The 19,917-nt window shown below is 41.6% G+C and overlaps 1 protein-coding gene across 4 annotated transcripts in view; it reads right to left on the bottom strand.

Annotated features, from left to right (window-relative positions):
• DYRK3 (dual specificity tyrosine phosphorylation regulated kinase 3) overlaps positions 1-19,917 on the bottom strand; it is a 38,003-nt gene that overhangs the window by 2,133 nt on the left and 15,953 nt on the right. Inside the window, exons 1-2 of one of the 4 annotated variants that reach the window (XM_083617126.1) lie at positions 12,686-12,871; positions 9,840-9,955 (exon numbers count right to left, since the gene is read on the bottom strand). In XM_083617126.1, coding sequence (XP_083473252.1) covers positions 9,840-9,955; positions 12,686-12,728 — 159 coding nt within the window. In that variant the 5' untranslated portion in view covers positions 12,729-12,871. Of the gene's footprint in view, positions 1-9,839; positions 9,956-12,685; positions 12,872-19,917 lie in introns of those variants that run through there. The other 3 variants (XM_083617125.1, XM_083617124.1, XM_083617127.1) reach the window with 3 other exon arrangements.

Below are 19,917 nucleotides of genomic sequence, written 5' to 3'. Positions count from 1 at the left end.
AAACACCACAAATAGGCACACAGAGGGGATGCAAAGTAGAAGCAGGTTATGATAGAAGCCTTTTCACAGGGCAAATGGAATGGCGGCCAGGGCAATGGGTGAATTCTAATTTTGTTACCAAGGGCTCCATGCTACTCTCATATGTCTCTCCACAGTTCTCATCTACTTTATTTGAAGCTGTATAGCAAGGCAGAACTGAACACATTTTGCATCTGTCCTAGAAAGGAACTTTTGCTATCCTGTGCCAATAAGGGACTAAATATTTTCCGCAGTGAAAAGAGCAAACTGAAATTGGTAAGAAAACATAATAAAGGAGTTTCTCATTTCTGCAAGATTTCAGTGTAATATACGAAGGTAGACCTAAAATTCTATCCAAGGAGAAAGGCAACAGACGCACTTAAAGTTCATACTGCTTTTAGTTCTACACTGCAAGGAAGTTACAAGCTGCTGTGTTATATTGTACAACAATTTTGGAAAGTGCAGAAACATCTGCTTTCCATTCTAGTCTTTAATCTCAAAATAAAGATAGCCAATCCTTGAAACTGAAAATAGAACTTCCATTTCAGTAAAAATATACACATGTCTGAAGATAACTGGTGAGTGATGCTATCCATTTCCTGTACAGCAAGTTACTGTCTATCATCCCAACATAGCAGCAAAATAACAACTCATGGAAAATAACTTGCATATCTTTCCGCTGAAATGCCAATACACAGTTTATCCCATTGGCTCAGAAAAAGAAAAGTTTTAAGAGATAAAGCTCTCTGGTTCTTCCTGATTACTACTTAACTGCTATATCTGCCTGGAAAATGTAGACAGTACATTTTGAGACACACACCTTTCCAGGAACTCATAGAAAATATGATCCACAGAATTAGCATTTTAGTAACACATTCTTCGCTGGGCTTATGGCTGAACTGCAGAAAAAGAATGACAGACGGTGTAAAATTCTGAATAAGAAGGCTACTTGCAGCAAATAATTCAAAATGACACTAATTCTCTGTAACTCAGTAAGAAATCCAGGTTTTAGGGGAAACTCCATTTTCAGAAATGTCTGCTTTCCAATCCAACGCTTGCCTGAGGAATTCCAGACAGATTCTTCTCTTCATTTTACAGTAAAGTTAAGGAGCCAAAATGAGAAAAGCAAAGTGGAATTGAACCTTAGTGAGCTGCAATTTTGTACAACATACAGTGTTTATCTGCAACCTAAAAGGTCACACCTTGAAATAAAAAGGTTAATAAGTATAGCATTTAAAAAGTGATACTTGGATTAACACACAATAACAAAGAGGCACATGTCTGAAAAGACATTCTGCTATCACTTAAAGGTGAAGAGATTTGGCAACTGACAAGCACAAAAAGGTGAAAGTTTAAAGCTGCATGGTGCCACAGACTGAACTATTTCAGACTTTTCCCTCTGACTAATAAATGAGGAAGATTTTTGGACCCATCTGACCCAAGGATGGTGGGTAATGTGCCTAAAAACTATAGTACTTGGAAGCTGGCAATGAATGAGTTCAGCTTTTGTGTTCTGTAAACCCAAGTTTCCAGCTTTCATGCTCCAAAATATAAAACTTGCCAAGTGTCAGAGAAGCATTGCTTTAATGGCTCAAAAAACCAAACAGGATTTGTAGAGAGGAATTTAATATAGAGTGATAACCACTTTTCCAGAAACAGAAACATATTTACGTGGCACAGACATGCCACCTCTCCCTACAAACCCAACCTCAGGACCTAACTTCCTTTCCGTGATCAAAATCCAATATTTTGCAAACATCAGAGAACCATGATCAAGTTAGTTTTCCACAACTATTTTCCCAAAGCATGTAAATGGACATATATGTTTGAGGTGAATTCCCTGCTACATCCTTCTTCATATCGGCTATCTATGTTGCCTAGGAAAGCCTCCTCCCTTCCAAAAGAAAGCAAACTCCCAGCCACTGACCACCTGATTCCATGACATAGCTCTTTCCCCATTCTCTGCTCTGAAAGAAATGCATGGTATGATTAAGCCTCATACCTCCTAGGGCAGTATTTTGTTTCACAACACATTCTCTGTTTTGACAGTGATCCTACAAGGAAATAAACTGAGGTCATGCTGATAAGAAGAAAGTTAGAAAACTATTTGGGTTTGGTTTGATTGGTTTTTAAGAACCGAGGACTAATGATTAGTCTTTTGGACGAACACAGAAACAACACACACACAGGCTTGCAACAAACTCCCACAGGAAGACATTAGCTTGAGAAAGCTCTACCTCTCATTTCTCTGCACTGCTCTGAGTATGGACTTGAGCCTCCCGACATCAAGCAACCATTTACGCACTAGAATTCAAACAGCTATGCCACTCTTTGCCCAATTCCCATTACTCAGTCATTTCCTGCTGGTGGGGAAAATGAAAAAGGAAATAACAAAGAATTTCAACTTCTATGAAGTATTAATATCCTTTTAACATTCACCCATTCCGTAGCACAGTGTCCAACAGGTAACCTTTCTCCTCTCTCCTGAACAAGCTACAGTAAAAAGCACGTCTGCTTTCTGTTGTTTTCAGAACTGTCAAAAAGGCATCCAAACACAACAGTGGAGCTCAAGGGCCTCTTAAAACACACATTTTAAGATTGTAATTAGCAGCCAGATTAGCCCTCTGCTTAACTGCTAGATCTCATCTACTGGACCACAATTATTACACAAAGTAACCAGTAACAATCCAGAAGACCTAGAAAAATACTTTCAATATATTACAAAATGTAGAACAGGAAAGTCTGTTTCAGGTTTCCGAAAAAGTCCAATGTTCTATTATGAAAAGTCTGAAAACAGACACACACATTACATGCACTGTGTACTCTGAATTAGGCTAGGCATTTTCCAAAACAAAATCTAATTTGACAAACTTATCAAATATGAGACTAGACTGAAGAAAAGGGGTGCAGGGACTAAATGGGCCCCATCATACACTGTCAATGAAACAAAATATCAAAATTTAACTATGATAACTTTTCAACAATGCTTTGTTTAAGATTACTTGGGAAAGTACAGTGGTACCTCTACTTATGTTCACCTTCAGGATATGTGCGTGGCAAACCCGGAAGTATTTTTCTGGGTTTTGCCCTGCGCACATGTGCAGAAGCAGCACTTCTGGATATGAACACCTCGGGATCCGACCAGAGCTCCGGAACAGATCCCATGCGCAACCGGAGGTACCACTGTACACAGACATTGTTAGTCTACGTCGGGGTGGCGAACCTCCATTCTGTTGGCCCAATTTGGCGTGCCAAGCCATTTTGGGTAAGCCATGTCCACCTATCCTGTGACTGTACAGCACAGTGTACGGTATTCCAAGTGCACTTGCACCACAGATTTGTATAACAGCATTATGATACTCGCAGTTTTATTTTCAATTCATTTTCTAAGCATTCCTAACATGTCGCCTTTTTCACAGCTGCTGCAAACTGGGTTGACATCTTCATTGAGCTCTCCACTACGCCAAGGTCTTATTTCTGCTCAGTCACTTCTAGTTCTGATCCCATGAGCATGCATATGGTGTACATCACTTTACACTTTTTTAAACATTTAATTGCATTTGCCATTTTATTGCCCATTTACACAGTATTTTGGAGCTCTTCACAGTTCCTTACTGTTTTAACCACCTGGAATAATTTGGTATCATAAGCTTACTTGGCTCCATCACTGCTCAATCCTAATTCTAAATCATTTATGAACCAATTAAAAGCACAATACTGATCCTGGGGGTACTCTACTTGCTACATCTTGCCATTGGAGAACTGTCCATTTATTCCTGCCCTCTGCTCCCTGTTTCTTAACCAGTTACTGATCCACAAGAGGGCCTCTTATCTTATTCCATGACTGCTAAGCTTGGTCAGGAGTCTTTGGTGAGGCACTTCCAGAACTACATACAACTGTATCCCATAGTATTAATTTATTTAAGATTAACTCTCGATAAAAGAGAAGAGTTTGAATTCTTAGGGCAAAATACTCTTTCCCCCAGACTCCACAGTAGCTGTACTTAAAGTTCATTGACATTTCCCCTTAAATTCGAGCCCACAATTCTGCAAAATTAATGCTATTCTAATCATGTAAATATTTTGTGAGCATTTCCATGCAGTAAACTTCCTTCACGCCAATACATTTAAATAATATAAATTTTTCAGCTTGCAAGATGTATCAGTTATGCTATATTTTTAGTGGCCTTAAGCTATGGCACATTGAAACAAGGTAAGGTCATATGGTCTCAGATACACTTGTGACCACTTATATTGCTGTTGTATCCGTGTAACTTAAATGGGATCAATTCTTAAACCAAAAGTTGGAGGCCTGCAACAGCAGCATAAAAACTGTGTGTTCACAGGCACAGATATATGGTAAGCCTGCTTGAGCACTCCTTCTAGAGGGAAAAGATGGGTAAATCATCCTATAACAAAATCACCCTTCTGACTCCCCAATACAAAATGGAAGAGAGCCTGCCTCACTGATCACGGTGGCAGTGACCGGGCTGCCTGTGAGTGGAGAGGAGACTGCCAGTGTGGTGCAGTGGTTAGGAACAGTGGACTCGTAATCTGGTGCACCGGGTTCGCTTCCCCGCTCCTCCACATGCAGCTGCTGGGTGACCTTGGGCTAGTCACACTGAAGTCTCTCAGCCTCACTCACCTCACAGAGTGTTGTGGAGGAGGAAGGGAAAGGAGATTGTTAGCCACTTTGAGACTCCTTAGGGTAGTGATAAAGTGGGATATCAAATCCAAACTCTTCTTCTTTTACCCTCACTGGAGGTAAAATGGCAAGTGGGTGGAAATGTTGCATCTCTTCAGACCTGATAGCAAAGAATTCCCCGAAGATCTTTTTCATTTAAAGTCCCTTCCTGAGGCTAGCAGAGGACAGAACATACTCTGGGGTGTGGAAATGATCCCAACCTGCTCACCTCCAATAACAAACAAATGGTCAGCTATAACAAAAGGCAAGCATTTTACTAAACAGCATCCAAGACACATGGATGGGGTTGCCAGACTTTTATGAAAGTTGTATAAGACAACAGGATAACAGGTGGTTTACTCTGCAGTGCCATCCGTCACCAAAGTGTGCAACTGTCCATAATGCAACTTATGCACTGGAAAAAGTGAAAGTTGGCAACCCCACAGAGAAACAGCCAGAATCATACAGGTTACTGAGGCTGGTAATGCTGAAGGCTTCACTTGGTCTGCAATGGTGCTGGGAGTAAGGAAGAAGCTACCGCTTCTGTTCAAGGTCAGACTATGGAGTGCCAAGGGGGGGGGTGTGCACACAGACAGTAGAGAACAATGGTCAGCAACTGCAGCACATAGTTCCTGGACCACAATGCTCACCTGGTGTTTTTGATCAAGTGTGTGTGTGAGAGTGCTGTCTCCCTTCACCCAACCCCCAATGGGGAGTGGATTGCGATCACCAAGACAATACTTACCTATCTCTTGTAGGAAGTTGCAGTGTTTTGTTCTGCTCCATGCCCCCAACTGCAAAAGGGATCGTGAGTGTTTGGCAAGCAATGGTTAGAGTGCAGTTCCTGCCATTCATCAACAGAGAGCTTACCTTCATGTGGGGGTTCATGGCCACTGGCCTACCCCTCCCTTACTGAATGTACTTACCTCTCCTGTGTCAGTGGCAATGCTACTAGCTGTGGAGGGAGGAAGAATGGTTAGCCAATACTTAATTGTGTGGTGTGTGTGCATCCCTAGGTATAGTGGCAGAATCAACATGCATCTTGCTGTTTGTGTGTGGAGACTAGAGACAGAATACCTATATGGGCTGCAAGGAGGTGTTAGCAACCTGCTCTTCCTAGAGGTGTCCTGATGAGGCTGTTTGTGTAAAGTGCCCTTTCTCCATAGCTCCCATTACTAAAGTTCTCCCTTGCATGCTCCAAGTATTCCTAACAAAGCCCCATGCTCTCATTGGAGCTATAGCGCCTGTCAGCATATATATACTGCTGTAGGTGTGATGTAATTGAGTGCAGCGTTATCTGCATCCTATGTCTGTGGAGCTGTGGCCAGAGCAGGAGGGTTATAGTGTGTTTCAACTCCCCACTGAGTTGAATGGGCTCACCATTTTTATGTCAGCGTAACTGACGCAGGGGCAGGAGCAGAGTCTGAGAGAGTTTATGATTCAGACGGCTCCTTTCCAACATATCCTACACCACCTTTATTGGTCCCTGCACCTGCAGGATGTCACACCACAACAGAAGTAAAGCTGCTTAATTTGTGATATTATGCCAACATAACCCTGATGTTAGTACAATTTTGCCAGTACAGATAATTCATGCCAAATTCTATGGTGCTCCAGCTGGCGTAAGTGTGCTTAGACTGGGATGTCAGAAGCCACTTTCCTATAGTTTGGCTTGGCTTAACTGGAAAGCAAAGAACTCCCTTTCTCCCCATTGGAACCATCCTTCAACACATTTCACACCTGGTTAGAATTCCAAATCCTGTTGTTCAGGTTTGGTAACCTGACTTCCCTGAGACAGCTGGGATGCAAAGAACCCTCTCTCCAGTAGAATGGCCAGCTGGATAATGATCAGATGACTTTTGGCAGACTGACCCACATTACAATTTTAACTGCAAGTTCCATTTCCAATCAGATGACTTCAGAGTAACCTGTCACCCTGCTTCCAACACTTCCTCTTGCAAGAGCTGGACTACATAGTTTACTTAGCCCATAGACTAGCTGTTAGCAGCCAAGAGAAATGAGTGACAACACATGTGGTGTGTTGTTCAGATCAGCTTTTTGAATACTCCCAATATAGGTTAGCCTTGGAAGATTGCTTGTTCTCTTAATATTGCGCTATTTACTTCTGAGCAACCATGCTCAGGACTGTCTGTAAGTACAATAGGATTAACTCCTTAGAGCACTAAGATTGCAGTATTAGAAGACAAGGGCATTTCCAGTTTATCGTAGACTCAGTGCTGCTTGTGCATATAGGTTTCTCAAGAGTGTCCATACAAATTTGTCAGCATCAAAACACCAGTCCACACTACTACAATTAATCTGGATTTCCCTCACTGTAAAAATCCAGTAAGCAAAAATTGCCCTATTATACATTAGCGGTCATCACTGGTATGGAAGTTAGTTGCATTTTTGTGTGTGGGTTGGGGGCAATTTGTCATGTGTATGATGTTTCAGTGGGTGGCCCCTTCTGTTTGCGCGTCACCTAATCACAACCTAACCAGTTATTGTTTCAGGCAGACCCCTAATGCCAAACAAAAACATTTATTTCCACTGACTGCCACATGCTGAAGGCATGCACAGTTCAGGAATTATTCTCTGTAGACCTCCACCCAGTAACTTTGGTGGATTACTTCTGAGATTATAATTGCAATGCATATATCAGACTTTTTAATTATTTTTAAAAAGTAACATGGCAGTTGTCCACAAGACCTCTAACACTCTTTGCACAAAAACTATACCAAGTCAGGAAAATGGCACTTTTATGCAAGAGCTGAATACTAATTTTATTTTTAATGGAAACAGATATTGTCCCCCACAAAATAATACAAGCCTTCATTTTGCTCATTGTGAAACATGAGAACTAAAGCAAGTAACGTTTGGTCTTACACTGTTGTGCACTTCCTGGAAGATTTGTTTTTATTGCATGTGCGCATGGTGCAGAAAAGAACCTTGCACACATGTTCAGAATGAAGAAGTATTTGAAGGGTTGAGGGGAAAGGCAAACAAAAAACAAACAACCCCCCCCCTAAAAACCCATGGTATGAACCTTTAGTTAACTGACTACATTCAGGAATGTTTACATTAGGTAAAGTTTAAAGCAGATGCTGGTTGCATACATTGGACGTTTTTTATTTCCTTCCTAAACCTGATTGATAATACGAATAACATTAAAGCTATTTAAATATTCCTCACTTTCACTTGGGTCAATAAGGCAAATGCCTTTATAGATTTCAATATAATTTTAGTTATACTTTTTAAAGAAGCAACTACATATGGCAGCTCACAAAGATTTCAGAAACAGCATATTAAAAATACAGAATTATCAATGGACATTTCCCAAGAAGCAAGTCCCACTAATTTCAAATGGGCTTAATCCCACATAAGTGTACAGAGGACTGTACTTCAAAAAGCAAGAAATCCATGACTGAAAGGATTTATAAGAAAACATAGCATAAATAATCTGAACAGGCACATGGGTATTTGATTATTTTTTTAAAAGGGCTCAAAATCAATGATGGCCTAGAAAAACAGTATTCTCTTTTATATGCATTCATAAATTATTTGAATATGTGTGTATGCACACACATACACGCACTTGCCAAGACAGGGGGAGGGCAAGAAGTTTGTCACAAGCTGACAAACACCCGTTTCTAACAGTCATGATCTGACCCAATGCATTTGCTTTCACATCTCTATGTCACATTCTAATCCATTACTCCCCTCTGGCTTTTAGCCACAAGTTTCCAATAAGCAATCATGGCATGATAGAATGCTAAAACTGTACATGCCAGTTTCTTCTCTCAGTGATCAGACTATGCAGGGAATCTTTGGTTTCACTCAGAATAGAATTCCCCTGTTGCTGGAAAGTATTTACACATCATCTTACAGTTAAGATCATTGCCACAGCTGGATATAATTGATGCAACCCAAATGAGCCACTTCAGCCAGCTTCCAAAGAAATACAACTCTGATTAAAACATCTATCATGTCTATAAAAATAGAATTCAAGCGACAGGGAATAGTGGTGTTCTAAAAAGAAATAGGGTTCCTTATTTACTGGGAGCATATGAAGAAATAAAAACAACACCCATAATACATAAACACAAAAGTACTATTTCAGCCCTATAAATGCCTTGTTGCATTTAAAAGTTAAAGTATATTCAGATACACACAGGTGCAGTCCTAGTACTCCTGTGCCAAGTGTCAAGTATAAATGCAACAGACACAGCTCCCCAGATAACACAGCAGACTGCTGCACCTATAGTGTGATCTCTCTCACTTCTGACCAACAAAGAGAGCACAAACACAATTATCAGTTCTATTATCTATGGCTTGCTTCTTCACCAATCAGATTTTACTTCTGTCTTATCCTAGAGAAAGTTGATTTATTTAACAGTTAGAAGAATAAAGTCACAGAAGAGCTGCTCTTGCAACTCTTACTCTCATGTAAGCTGGAAGAGAATGAATAATAATATTTTGAGACCTCTGAGTATAGGACAGTATAGAAATTCAATAAATTAATAAATAAATAGTTTATTTCTAACTTTATATATTGATGTTTCCCCTGAGGAACACAAATGGATGTCTAGAACAAGCTTGAAAATTTAGAAGACAGCTTTTAAACATATTTTTCATCAGTGCAGAAAGGACCAGAGAACCTCTAAAGTGCTAGGTGTACTGTCTGCACAGAGACAGGCAGGTTTTTGGCACTTCTTAATTCAGCTCTCTTGTCAAGAGATGTTAAAGCTGCTCTCTGTTCCCTTACCTGGGCATGCCTGTTGTTGTCACCAGGCCCTCTCCCACATCATGAGCACCTCCTGGGGCTATGCTACAATAGGGGAGGGGGAAAGAGAAGCAGTAAGGCAGGCAGAGCAGCAGTGGGGTGACTACCCCCAGAAAACTGAGTCGCAAGGCTGTACTTGTTAAGACAGGAATGAGTTACTGACTAATAAAACACACATACATTAGTATCATGAGTTGCATCCAGTTATTAAGTAACATTCTAGATCATGCTAAACAGCATATCCTATGGCCTGGAATAAAATCAGTAAGAACAAAACGACCTTCCTCATGGATACAGCTGTATTAATGTTTTGCAACACTGGAGACAGAATCCAAGATTCCTGAAATTACTTACATTAGGTCTCCCCAGTGACGGAAGTCCAGAAGGGGTGCATTCTTCATTTGTAGGATCTGTATATCTAATCTGATCTATTCTCATGTAGGAATCGTACAAGCCATCTCCAAACCTGGCTGGAAATAACAAGATGGTCAGTAAAAACTAACACCAATTCATATAAACATTATTTTTAATTTATTTTTCAGTAAGCCACTTAAGTTTGCACAGGATGAAAAAACGAAACAAAAAAGCAGCAACTGTAACACAGCTAAAAACCGGTTTCTTAAGGCTAGATCAGATATTGGAAACCTGTGGCCCTCAACGTGTTTTAGGACTCCATAGCTCATTGTCCCCAGCCAGCATAGCCAAGTCAGAGATGATGGGAATTGTTGTCCAGCAACATCTGAAGGGCCACAGGTTGCACATCACTGGGCTAAATGTTCACTTAGCTTTAGGATTTGTTTATGGATCAAACTCTCAAACCAGGTCCATTTATCACAAGCATCAAGAAAATCTTAAAATCTTTTAGCTAGCAATGTATTTTAAAGAAAATTATCTGAGAGGAGTACACAATTCTGTAACATCTTTATTTAAAGGTTGCAAAATAAGCCAATAAATAGATAAAATTCCTTCTAAAGTAAATGAAAGTGCAAATGTGTTGCACAGCACTTATGAATCAATGTATGCTTAATGTGACAGAGAATAATAGTTCCAGAAATACAAATTACTACACAAATCAATACGTGTATTGGGTCACAAACACAGTTGTCTACAAATATTATATTGCTATGTAACTGTAAAAACACCACCTTCAACATTACTTACACTAAGGCTGAAATCGGTAGAGCTTGCTTCCAAGCAAACATGCAAAAGAATGAATTACCTTAATTTTCTACATTTTTGTTTTAAACTGATCTCCAATTAGAAGTTTTCACATGAATGCTGCATTTATTGTCACCCCCCCCATAAATGCCACAGACCAGAGTTTGATATTGACATATATGCATAGCTATAAAACAGTACAGTGGTACCTCGGGTTAAGTACTTAATTTGTTCCGGAGGTCCGTTCTTAACCTGAAACTGTTCTTAACCTGAAGCACCACTTTAGCTAATGGGGTCTCCCGCTGCTACCACACCGCGGGAGTACGATTTCTGTTCTCATCCTGAAGCAAAGTTCTTAACCCGAGGTAATATTTTTCGGTTAGCAGAGTCTGTAACCTGAAGCGTATGTAACCCGAGGTACCACTGTATTCTATTCCTGAAGATGCTGTTTTAACAAATGTGTTCTATAGACACAGTGAAACAAAAAATCAGTGGTGTGAAGGAAAAGAAATAGGTTCCTCACCCTGCCTTACTTGATCACTAAAAAAATTGCCTTTCTTTTAAAACTTGGATTGCAAACCTAACAAACAAAATAGTTACATGGGGAGTACTGCTGATCTGAACAAATGAATGCTCCTTGTCCTAATTGAAAACAGTTAAAAAGAAGTCAACTAAGTTGCCAACGGAAAAATGTCAAAATAAAAATTCTTCCTTATGCAGAATTTGGCAGCGACTTGAAGGAATCTGGCCTGCCTGCGTCTAAGTCTCTTAAAGTCATAAAGAGTATTTTGGATATGCGTTTACACACAAAGTGCTCTGAAACATGAGACCAGACCTAACAAAGCAATTGTTACAGAACCTTAGAAAGAAAGAAATCGACATCGTTTCCTATGGTGAAGCACAATCCTCCCAACTCAGGCCAACTTGTCCGTTAAAATCAGACGCCGGCTGCTTTGTCCCGACTGGCATTTTAAACCTCTCGTGCAATGGGGAGTTTTCCCCTGGTCTCCTGGGGAACCCGTCCCGACACGCTTCCCGAGGCTCCATCCGCATTTTTCTCTTTCGACTCCATCCTCCACCACCACCCCAGCGAAAACACGTAGGGCCGAATCCACTGATAGTCCTACTCAAGAGCAGACCCACTGAAAACAAGGAACGTGGCTAACCCAGGCCCATTATTTCCGACAGGTCTACCCTTGAGTAAAACTTAGTTGGATGCAACCCACAAGCTCCGATTGCAATCGTGTGCATGTTTACTTGGCGGCCAATCCCGCAACGAGGCTTAACCCACAACAGGAACGGGCTTTTAGCATTTTTGCCGACGGTGCTTTCTCCATCGCGACCCCTGCAAAAACAAAAAAAATACCCGGCCGGCCCTTAGCTCAAAACAAGCTTGCCGCAACCTCATGTCTGCCTCTTTCTCTCCCACCATCCCTCTCTCTGGTGCTAGATTCCCCCCCGCTATCCCCCTCCACAATATGCCCCCCGCTGCATTATACTGCGGATCCAGATCCCCTAAAACGGATGAGTTATCCTTTAAACTCCTCGCAATCGATCTAACGGAAGGGCGCAGGGTGGAAAAAGGAGCAACAAAGAAGTGGATTTCACACACTCGCACGCACACACAGGGCAGGACGCGGGATCTCTTGGAATACTCTTTTTCCTTCGTAAAACAACGCAACAGCCCCCCCTCCCAATGTAGGCGGATCGGGGGGCCCCCACCTCAAAATCCCCATTGCACAAAACGGGGGTGGACGAGGCAGGCGCAACGTGGCCTCTCTCCGAGGAAGCGGGGCCAGCGCGGCATGTGCGTTCGGCTGCATATGCAATAATACAGATCGATACTTCGCCTCTCTTCTTGTCCTGTTCCGCGAGAAGCCCCGCGGCACCCCCCTCTCCGAGTCTTCGAATGGCCCAAAGGCCCTCTCGCCTCGAGGAGTGGAGGGATCCATTCCAAGTCGGGGGGGGGGTAGGAATAAGATCCGAGGTAGAGACCCAGGGAGCCCCATCTAACCTCCCCGCCCGGGAGGGGCCGTTATTACCTGCAGTGAGGGGACCCTCCGGCTTCCTGCTCAGCAGCATCATGGCGGTAGCGGGGTGGAAGCCCGCGGGCCCTGCGCCCCATCACCCTAGCCAGGCCCACACTCCGGCTCGCGCTGCCTGCCTGCCTGCCTGGTTCTCTCGCTCGCCTCTTTCTCCTCTGAGGCTGTAGCACGGCGGGCGGGGCCGCGGCAGTGCTCAGGGCGCGGTTGCTAAGGGAACGTCTGCTTGGCCCTCTATGCGCTTGCGCGGTGAGAGGAGGAGGCGAGCGGGGACAAGAGAAAGGAAACGGGAGGGCGCCGAGGGGGGAAGGGGGATTGGGGGGGGGGGGCGTTTGCTGGCAGGCGGCTTGGTAAATAAAATCATTTGAGCAACCCAATGTGTGCGTGTGTGTTTTAGGGCCACGCCTTAGGAACCTTGCCGGGACCTCAAAAAGCGCCTCTTGTCTGTAGCGAAGCCACGTCGAATGCGAATAACAACAACACAGAGCCTTGTGGCACCTTGAAGACTAACACGTTCATTATGGCATGAGCTTTCGTGGACTTTCACTGTGGCTGGCGCTTATTGCAGCATGGGCTGCCCTAACAGTTATTATGCCGCAAGCTCTTGGTCTGACACAAGTGTTCTTCTAAACAAAGCTGCCAGATCTTTTAAGGTGTCAGCAGCACCACAAGACGCTTGCAACGCATGGGTATACGTCTTCACCCATAAGTCTTCCAAGAAACCGTGGTTTTATTATTTTAAGGAGGAAAACCACAGCTCAGTGGTATAAAGCAACTGCTTTGCACGTAGATGGTCTCAAGGGCAACACTCAGCATCTCGAGGTCAGGCTGGGAGAGACCCCTGCCTAACATCCTGGGAAGCCACTTGCCAATCACGGTAAACAATACTGAGCTAGATGGACAAGTGATCTGGCTTGATAAAAGGCGGCTTCCCCTGCTCCTGTTTTATCTTTCTGCCTAATAAGCAGTTCTGTGTAACTCCCAAGCTTGAATACTTTCAGCAACAGGCCAAGTGTATGTCCACCGTGACACTAGAAGATCCAAAACACATTCAATCTGACAAACCAGTTAAAACTAGGCTACATTTCTTTCCGGTGTAATTGTATGCCTGCCCACTCTGAACATTTGAGTTTGGTGGGTCTAAACCAGAGAGCCTAGGGCTTGCCAATCGGAAGGTTGGCGGTTCAAATCCCCGCGACGGGGTGCTCTCCCATTGCTCGGTCCCAGCTCCTGGCCACCTAGCAGTTCGAAAACACATCAAAAAGTGCAAGTAAATAAATAGGTACCGCTCCGGCGGGAAGGTAAACGGCATTTCCGTGCGCTGCTCTGGTTCGTCAGAAGCGGCTTAGTCATGCTGGCCACATGACCTGGAAACTGTCTGCAGACAAACACTGGCTCCCTTGGCCTATAGAGCGAGATGAGCGCCCCAACCCTAGAGTCGTCCGCGATTAGACCTGTCAGGGGTACCTTTACCAAAGTGTGCATAGGATTTCAGCATTAAGCTGTGTTTTAAACAAGCTTTGGTTAGGAACTTACTTGTAACAGAGGATTGTTTTGTTGAGTGGAATATACAATGCCTGACAAACTGGGCTCCTGATTGTCTACGGCAAGGGTGGGGAAGCTCAGACCCAGTGGCCAAAATGTGTTTCTTGGATCTCTCCCCAGGCCCTCCCTGTGTTCTTGAACTCTGATAATGCCTGTTGCTTGTCTGGATGGAGCCTGTACAAATGCAAAATGTACATGTATTGCTTCATCAGTGAGGCAAGGTGGGGTGACTGCCTCAGACAGCAGGACCCACAGGCAGCAGATCCTGATGTAGATCCTTGGGGTTCTGATTTAGATCTTCACTCACCCCTTCCTTGGCAGGGAGGGGAACACTATCTTGTGGTTCACCTCAGATGCCCAGGTATCTTGAACTGGCCTTGGTTCCACCCACTTTTGCTGACATATGGCCCCTGGCAGGTTGGTGGAAAGGGAATGCAGCACAACATGGGACATACATTATGTCAAACAAAAAGTGTCAGGTGCCCCACCCTGTTCCCCATAAGTCCTATCTTTTGATATAAATTTGACATTGCTTGATATGGATTTCATATAAATTTGATATAGCTTCATATACTTTTTAATATAAGTGATGTCCTACAGGATGCCAATGGTGGGTCATAAACTCCCTCAATGCAACCTGCTGTCCCAAGGTGTACTGCACAATGCTGTCACCAGTACTGAAGATTGAACTGCCCATCTAGACAGGGGCACCATCTTGTTCTTCACATCAGGCATCAATATGTCTTGGGTCAGCCCTGGAGGAACACCCACACATATTTTGCACCTCACTCCAGTTGGTAGGCATCAGGATTCTAATATTTGTTTTGTTTTTATTTAACAACATTTGTATACCACTATATTGTAGAAGCTACTAACACGAGTTTGACCAAACTGCGGGAGGCAGTGTAGAAACCTCAAACCAGCTTACATAAAATATATAATATACATTGAAATTATCAATAAAATTAAGAAGTTAAAAGCAAGCAGACCTACAAAAAATAAAAATAAAGCAAGCAGTTAAAAATATATGGATAGCTCAGTTGCTTAGAGTGTAGTGCTAATAATGCCAAGGTTGCAGGTTTGATCCTTAGGGTTTCTTCCAACTCTACATATTAAAATACATTCCAACTTTACATTACAGGTTGTGCCTAAACAAAAAAGTATTTAGCAGGCACTGAAAACAGTACAGCAGAACAAAATAGATTGCAACACCTGAAGTCTGTCCACCTATTTATAGGTTTACACATTACAAGTTGTCTTTAAGTTACGCTTATGCCAATCAAAATAAAACAGAATGTGTTGAATGCAATCTGTGTGCAACCAAGAAAAGGTTTTGGGGTTTTTTGTGTAGAGCTTCTGTGGTTGGTTATAATGAGAGCTTGGGATGCAGAAAAAATTATTTGCTGACACCCTGCTACCATATATAAAATTCGATTTTGTACTAAGAATGAAAAATATTGACATAATTTCAACCAAACTGCAGATAAACAAACTTTGTGTTCAATATGCCTTCCTTTCTCACGATACCTAAAGTGAGTTTTTATCCACCCTTCAGTTCTTAGAATCTTTCTTTCTTTTTGGCTGAAAACTCCAATTGATCTCACGGTTGAAAATTATTCCTTTTGTTGACTAATCTTGTATCTTTAGACAACAACACTCTCATTAGCACTAATAGGTGTGTATCAGAGTTTAATTTGGAATGTTACCCTCCTTATATGAAAGGGTTTATGAATAAGGCTTTATATGAATATCCCATGATCAAATATTTGGGTTTTCTTTTCAAGGATATCGAATAATTTTGCAAAAGCAATGCTGAGAGCCATCTGGTGCTGTTAACAGGGATCACAGCCTTCCTCATGTCTCTGGGGCATATGTGCTGTACCATGCCATTTTCCTTAAGGTAAGCAAAGGTCACAATAAATATTTGCTGCCTCCCAACCCCAATCACATTTTAGTTGTTTAGCAGGTTTGCCATTTATTGTATTCTAATTGCTTTCTATGCTTTGTAGTCTCACAGGGAATGGTCCATTAAAAAAAAAATATTGTGTAGATTCATGTCAAAACCACATTTTCCCTCCACGTGAATTATTCCAGTCCAGCTGTGCTCTATCTTGGACTATGGAGGCAAGTCAGTCAGGTTGTCCCTTGAGATGCACGGCTGAGGTTTGCATTTCGGTTACCTCTCAAATAATTAAGAATGCATATCTGACACAAGTTGTGAAATAGCTTTTTCCTACAATAGTAGAAAAACAAAGAACCAAAAAGCCTAATATTGGTATTGCCTCAGTATGGATTTTGGACCTCATAATGCCTATATTGCCTATTTGTTGTCATGACAGATTCTCATATCGTCAGTGTAAAGAATAGCAGAATAACTATGTCATGTAGACTACAGTGAAGTATATTTGGAATTCTCCATGAAGCTCATTGGGTGACTTTGGGCCATAAAATGAAATGAGGAAGGGGATTGTGTATACTACTTTGAACACATGGGAGTGCTTAGTTTGTTTTTGATTGTTAGTTTGTTAACATTAATATCGTTTTGTGGATTATGTCTGCTGTAAAGCTTTGTGAATTTTATTACTTATCTTGCGGCTGTGCTGTTTAGCCTGTTTTTTTAAAAGTTGTTTTGTTAATGGTGCTTTATAGAAGGTTGTTGTTTTACTGAAGATTTGTTAATTATTTTATAAGATTTATGTTGTAATTGTGATGTTCTACTATGTTCTTATTTATTGTATGTAAACCGCTTTGTGACTCATGTGAGTAAAAAGTGACATAGAAATAATAAATGAAAATGAAATGAAGATGGGATATAAACAAGCAAATAAGTTGTATAATTAATCCAGCCTTCCTCAACCTTATGCCCTCCAGTTGTTGAACTGCAAACTTACTGCCGATCAAGCTAGATGGCCTGTGTTCAGGAATGGTGGGGGCTGTAGTCCCAACAATATGTTGAAGGCAGCAGGTTGGAAAAGCTCAATTTCTCCTCTGCTCAAGAATATTTTGAAGAAGGCTGTCCAACTTTGTTCCTTACACAGGAGTTATTGGTGAGATGTGATTTTCAATTCACGTTACATTACACTGAGGCGAACATACAACAAGCACATTGTAGGCGTATTTGCTTCCATTTTTGCTTCCTTTCTTTATGTAGAAACAATCAGTTATGCAAATATTTTATACAAATTCAGTCTATGGATATATATATATATATATATATATATATATATATATATATATAATATTAATCAATAATAAACACCATGCTGTGATAGCCATAGTATTTCACCAAACATTCCATTTCAAGGTAGAAATAGAATAAAACCAGAACATTTAATTATCTTGTTTTTACATGTACCAGATATTAATGAATAATCTTCAGAGTATGAGAGTTATTCTCTGGTTTCCATCAAATAGCTTCTTCCTAGAATATTGTACACATTTTTGCTTGATGTGCCTGGGCTTTGAATCATTTTTTTAAAGCAAATCAGCAGCAGCCAGACAAATGTTGAAATAGCTTTAAATTAAGAGTTAAATGTTAATTGCTCTAATCTTGCAACCGGGTACAGCTAGATAGTAGTTTCAGAGATTCAGGGGCTTTCATCCTTATGGATATGCAGAAGGCTACTGGCCCACACAATCCTATGTCTATTTACTCAGAAATAAGTCCCTCTGAATTTGATAAGACTTACTCTTTAATGAGTGTGTTTAGGATTGTAGTTTGCATAGATCATGACAGGTAGGAACCTTAAACATTTGCAGTGCAATTCTATTCATTTTAACTTTGAAGTTCCACTAAGGTCAATGGGGCTTATCCCCAAAAGGTATGCACAGGAGCACAGTCTTACCTGACTATTGTATCTGCTATACCTTCTGATGCAAGCATAAATGCACACTATTTTATTGGAAAGTGTCACGAGAAGGACAGTAGTTAAAGAAAGACAATAGCCCATCAAGTTTCTCCTACCTTCACAATCCGCCTACCTCTTTAATGTAAAAGTACAGCTTCTGGCAAAGAAAAATTGTGCATGTCTTAAAACAAATAGTAGCTAAAAGGAGCCCATGGGCTGGGTTTTGTGGTCCCACAAGACCTCCCACCAAGTCATTAAAAAACAACAACACATGGATCCCCTGCTGTGATGCCAAAAGGTGTTTTGCTGCTTTGCATGGTTTTTTAAGAATGAATGCTCCCATAAGTCCCTTGCTGTGAGACTGTGATGCCAAAAGGTTTTTGTTACACCCCCAACCTCCAAAATTAAAAGAATGTCTATGGCCACCTTACACTTTGGCCACACTGACTTTGACATGCGACTCCTGGACCACAGATCAATGTGGCACTAGCTCCAAATGAAAGTAAGACCATTTATAGCTACTTAGGTGGGTCATATTGGAAATCTTCCTTATGGTATTGTTATAATGACAGGAGGATGACCCTCATCAGATATATGGTTTCAGAATGAGTTTAGGCTGCCCACAAGTCTGACCTTACTCTTCTTTGAGTAAGCTTGCTCATTCCAGTAAAGCCTCAGGGGAAATCCTAGGGAGGTGAAGACTTCTAGGTCAGGGGTGAGCTAAAGGTAGATGTGGATCTACTGGTAGATCTTTGGGTGATGTGCAGCAGATCAGCAAGTAACAGAAACAACAACAACAACAACAACAACAACAACAACAACAACAACAACAACAACAACAACAACATGTATCCACCCTACTATTAAGTACAATGAAGAAAACTTGGAGTGACCAGAAATAGAATTTTGTGAGGATTGTAAGCTCATTTCACTTCCGACACAAAACCCCTGTTCTCATCAGATGCACATGTTTTTTAATTCTAAATTTATGTCCTTTGCACCTGGTTCTAGTTGGTTGATCTCAGGGTTCTAGTAAAACTCAAAACAGATCCCACAAGCCTGAAGTCTGCACTGCTCTGCTCTAGCGATCCTTTGTACATATTCCCCACTTTCGCATATACTCCCTGCTTTGTTAGCTCATTAGACTTTTGATACCCCTAATAATGTAGGATATCAGCCCCACTGCCATGGACAGTTGGACTCTCCTTGCCACATTGTATTTTACATCTCCAGGATGATGCAACCCTGTAGCTAAGGAAACAGAATCTTGCCCATGACAGGCTCTGGGTTTACGCCATTCACTATGTTTGCTAATGCTTTCATGGCCATCTTCAGTACACACAACTCACTCAGATTGTAGTCCCTGTACCCTCCTTAGAAAAGCAGCAGTCTGAATAATTAAATAATAGGCCACTTGCAGCCTCTTAGAACATCTTGTTTTCTCGACTGTCTGCTACCTTAGGAATGCTGCCAAAACCCTATGATTGTCCTGGAGTCTTCAGGATTTAAATACTAATCTCCAGATTACTGATATGCTGAAAGCAGTCCATGACAAATGTCAAGTGATTGTAACATGGATACTAAATAGCCCCATGATTAGAAAGCCCAGTTGCATCTATTTAATAGGGATACACTTCATTCAGCAAAACCAGTACAGTATACATATACTGTAGTCAAAGTCTGCGGTTTGTACTTTCATTTGAGGAGTGATGGGGGTCTGTTCAACCTCGCACTTCTCTGTGCTAAGACAAAACTGTGGCGGCCTGGTGGGTCTTTATCTGAGAGATGTTGTTTGCAGATGACACAGCCTTGAAGTTCACTCTGAGAAAGCTCTACAGA

Source organism: Podarcis filfolensis (genome assembly GCF_964270895.1).
Source record: "Podarcis filfolensis genome assembly, chromosome: 6".
Classification (NCBI taxonomy): Eukaryota; Metazoa; Chordata; class Lepidosauria; order Squamata; family Lacertidae; genus Podarcis; species Podarcis filfolensis.
This window is presented reverse-complemented; position numbering and strand designations above follow the sequence as displayed.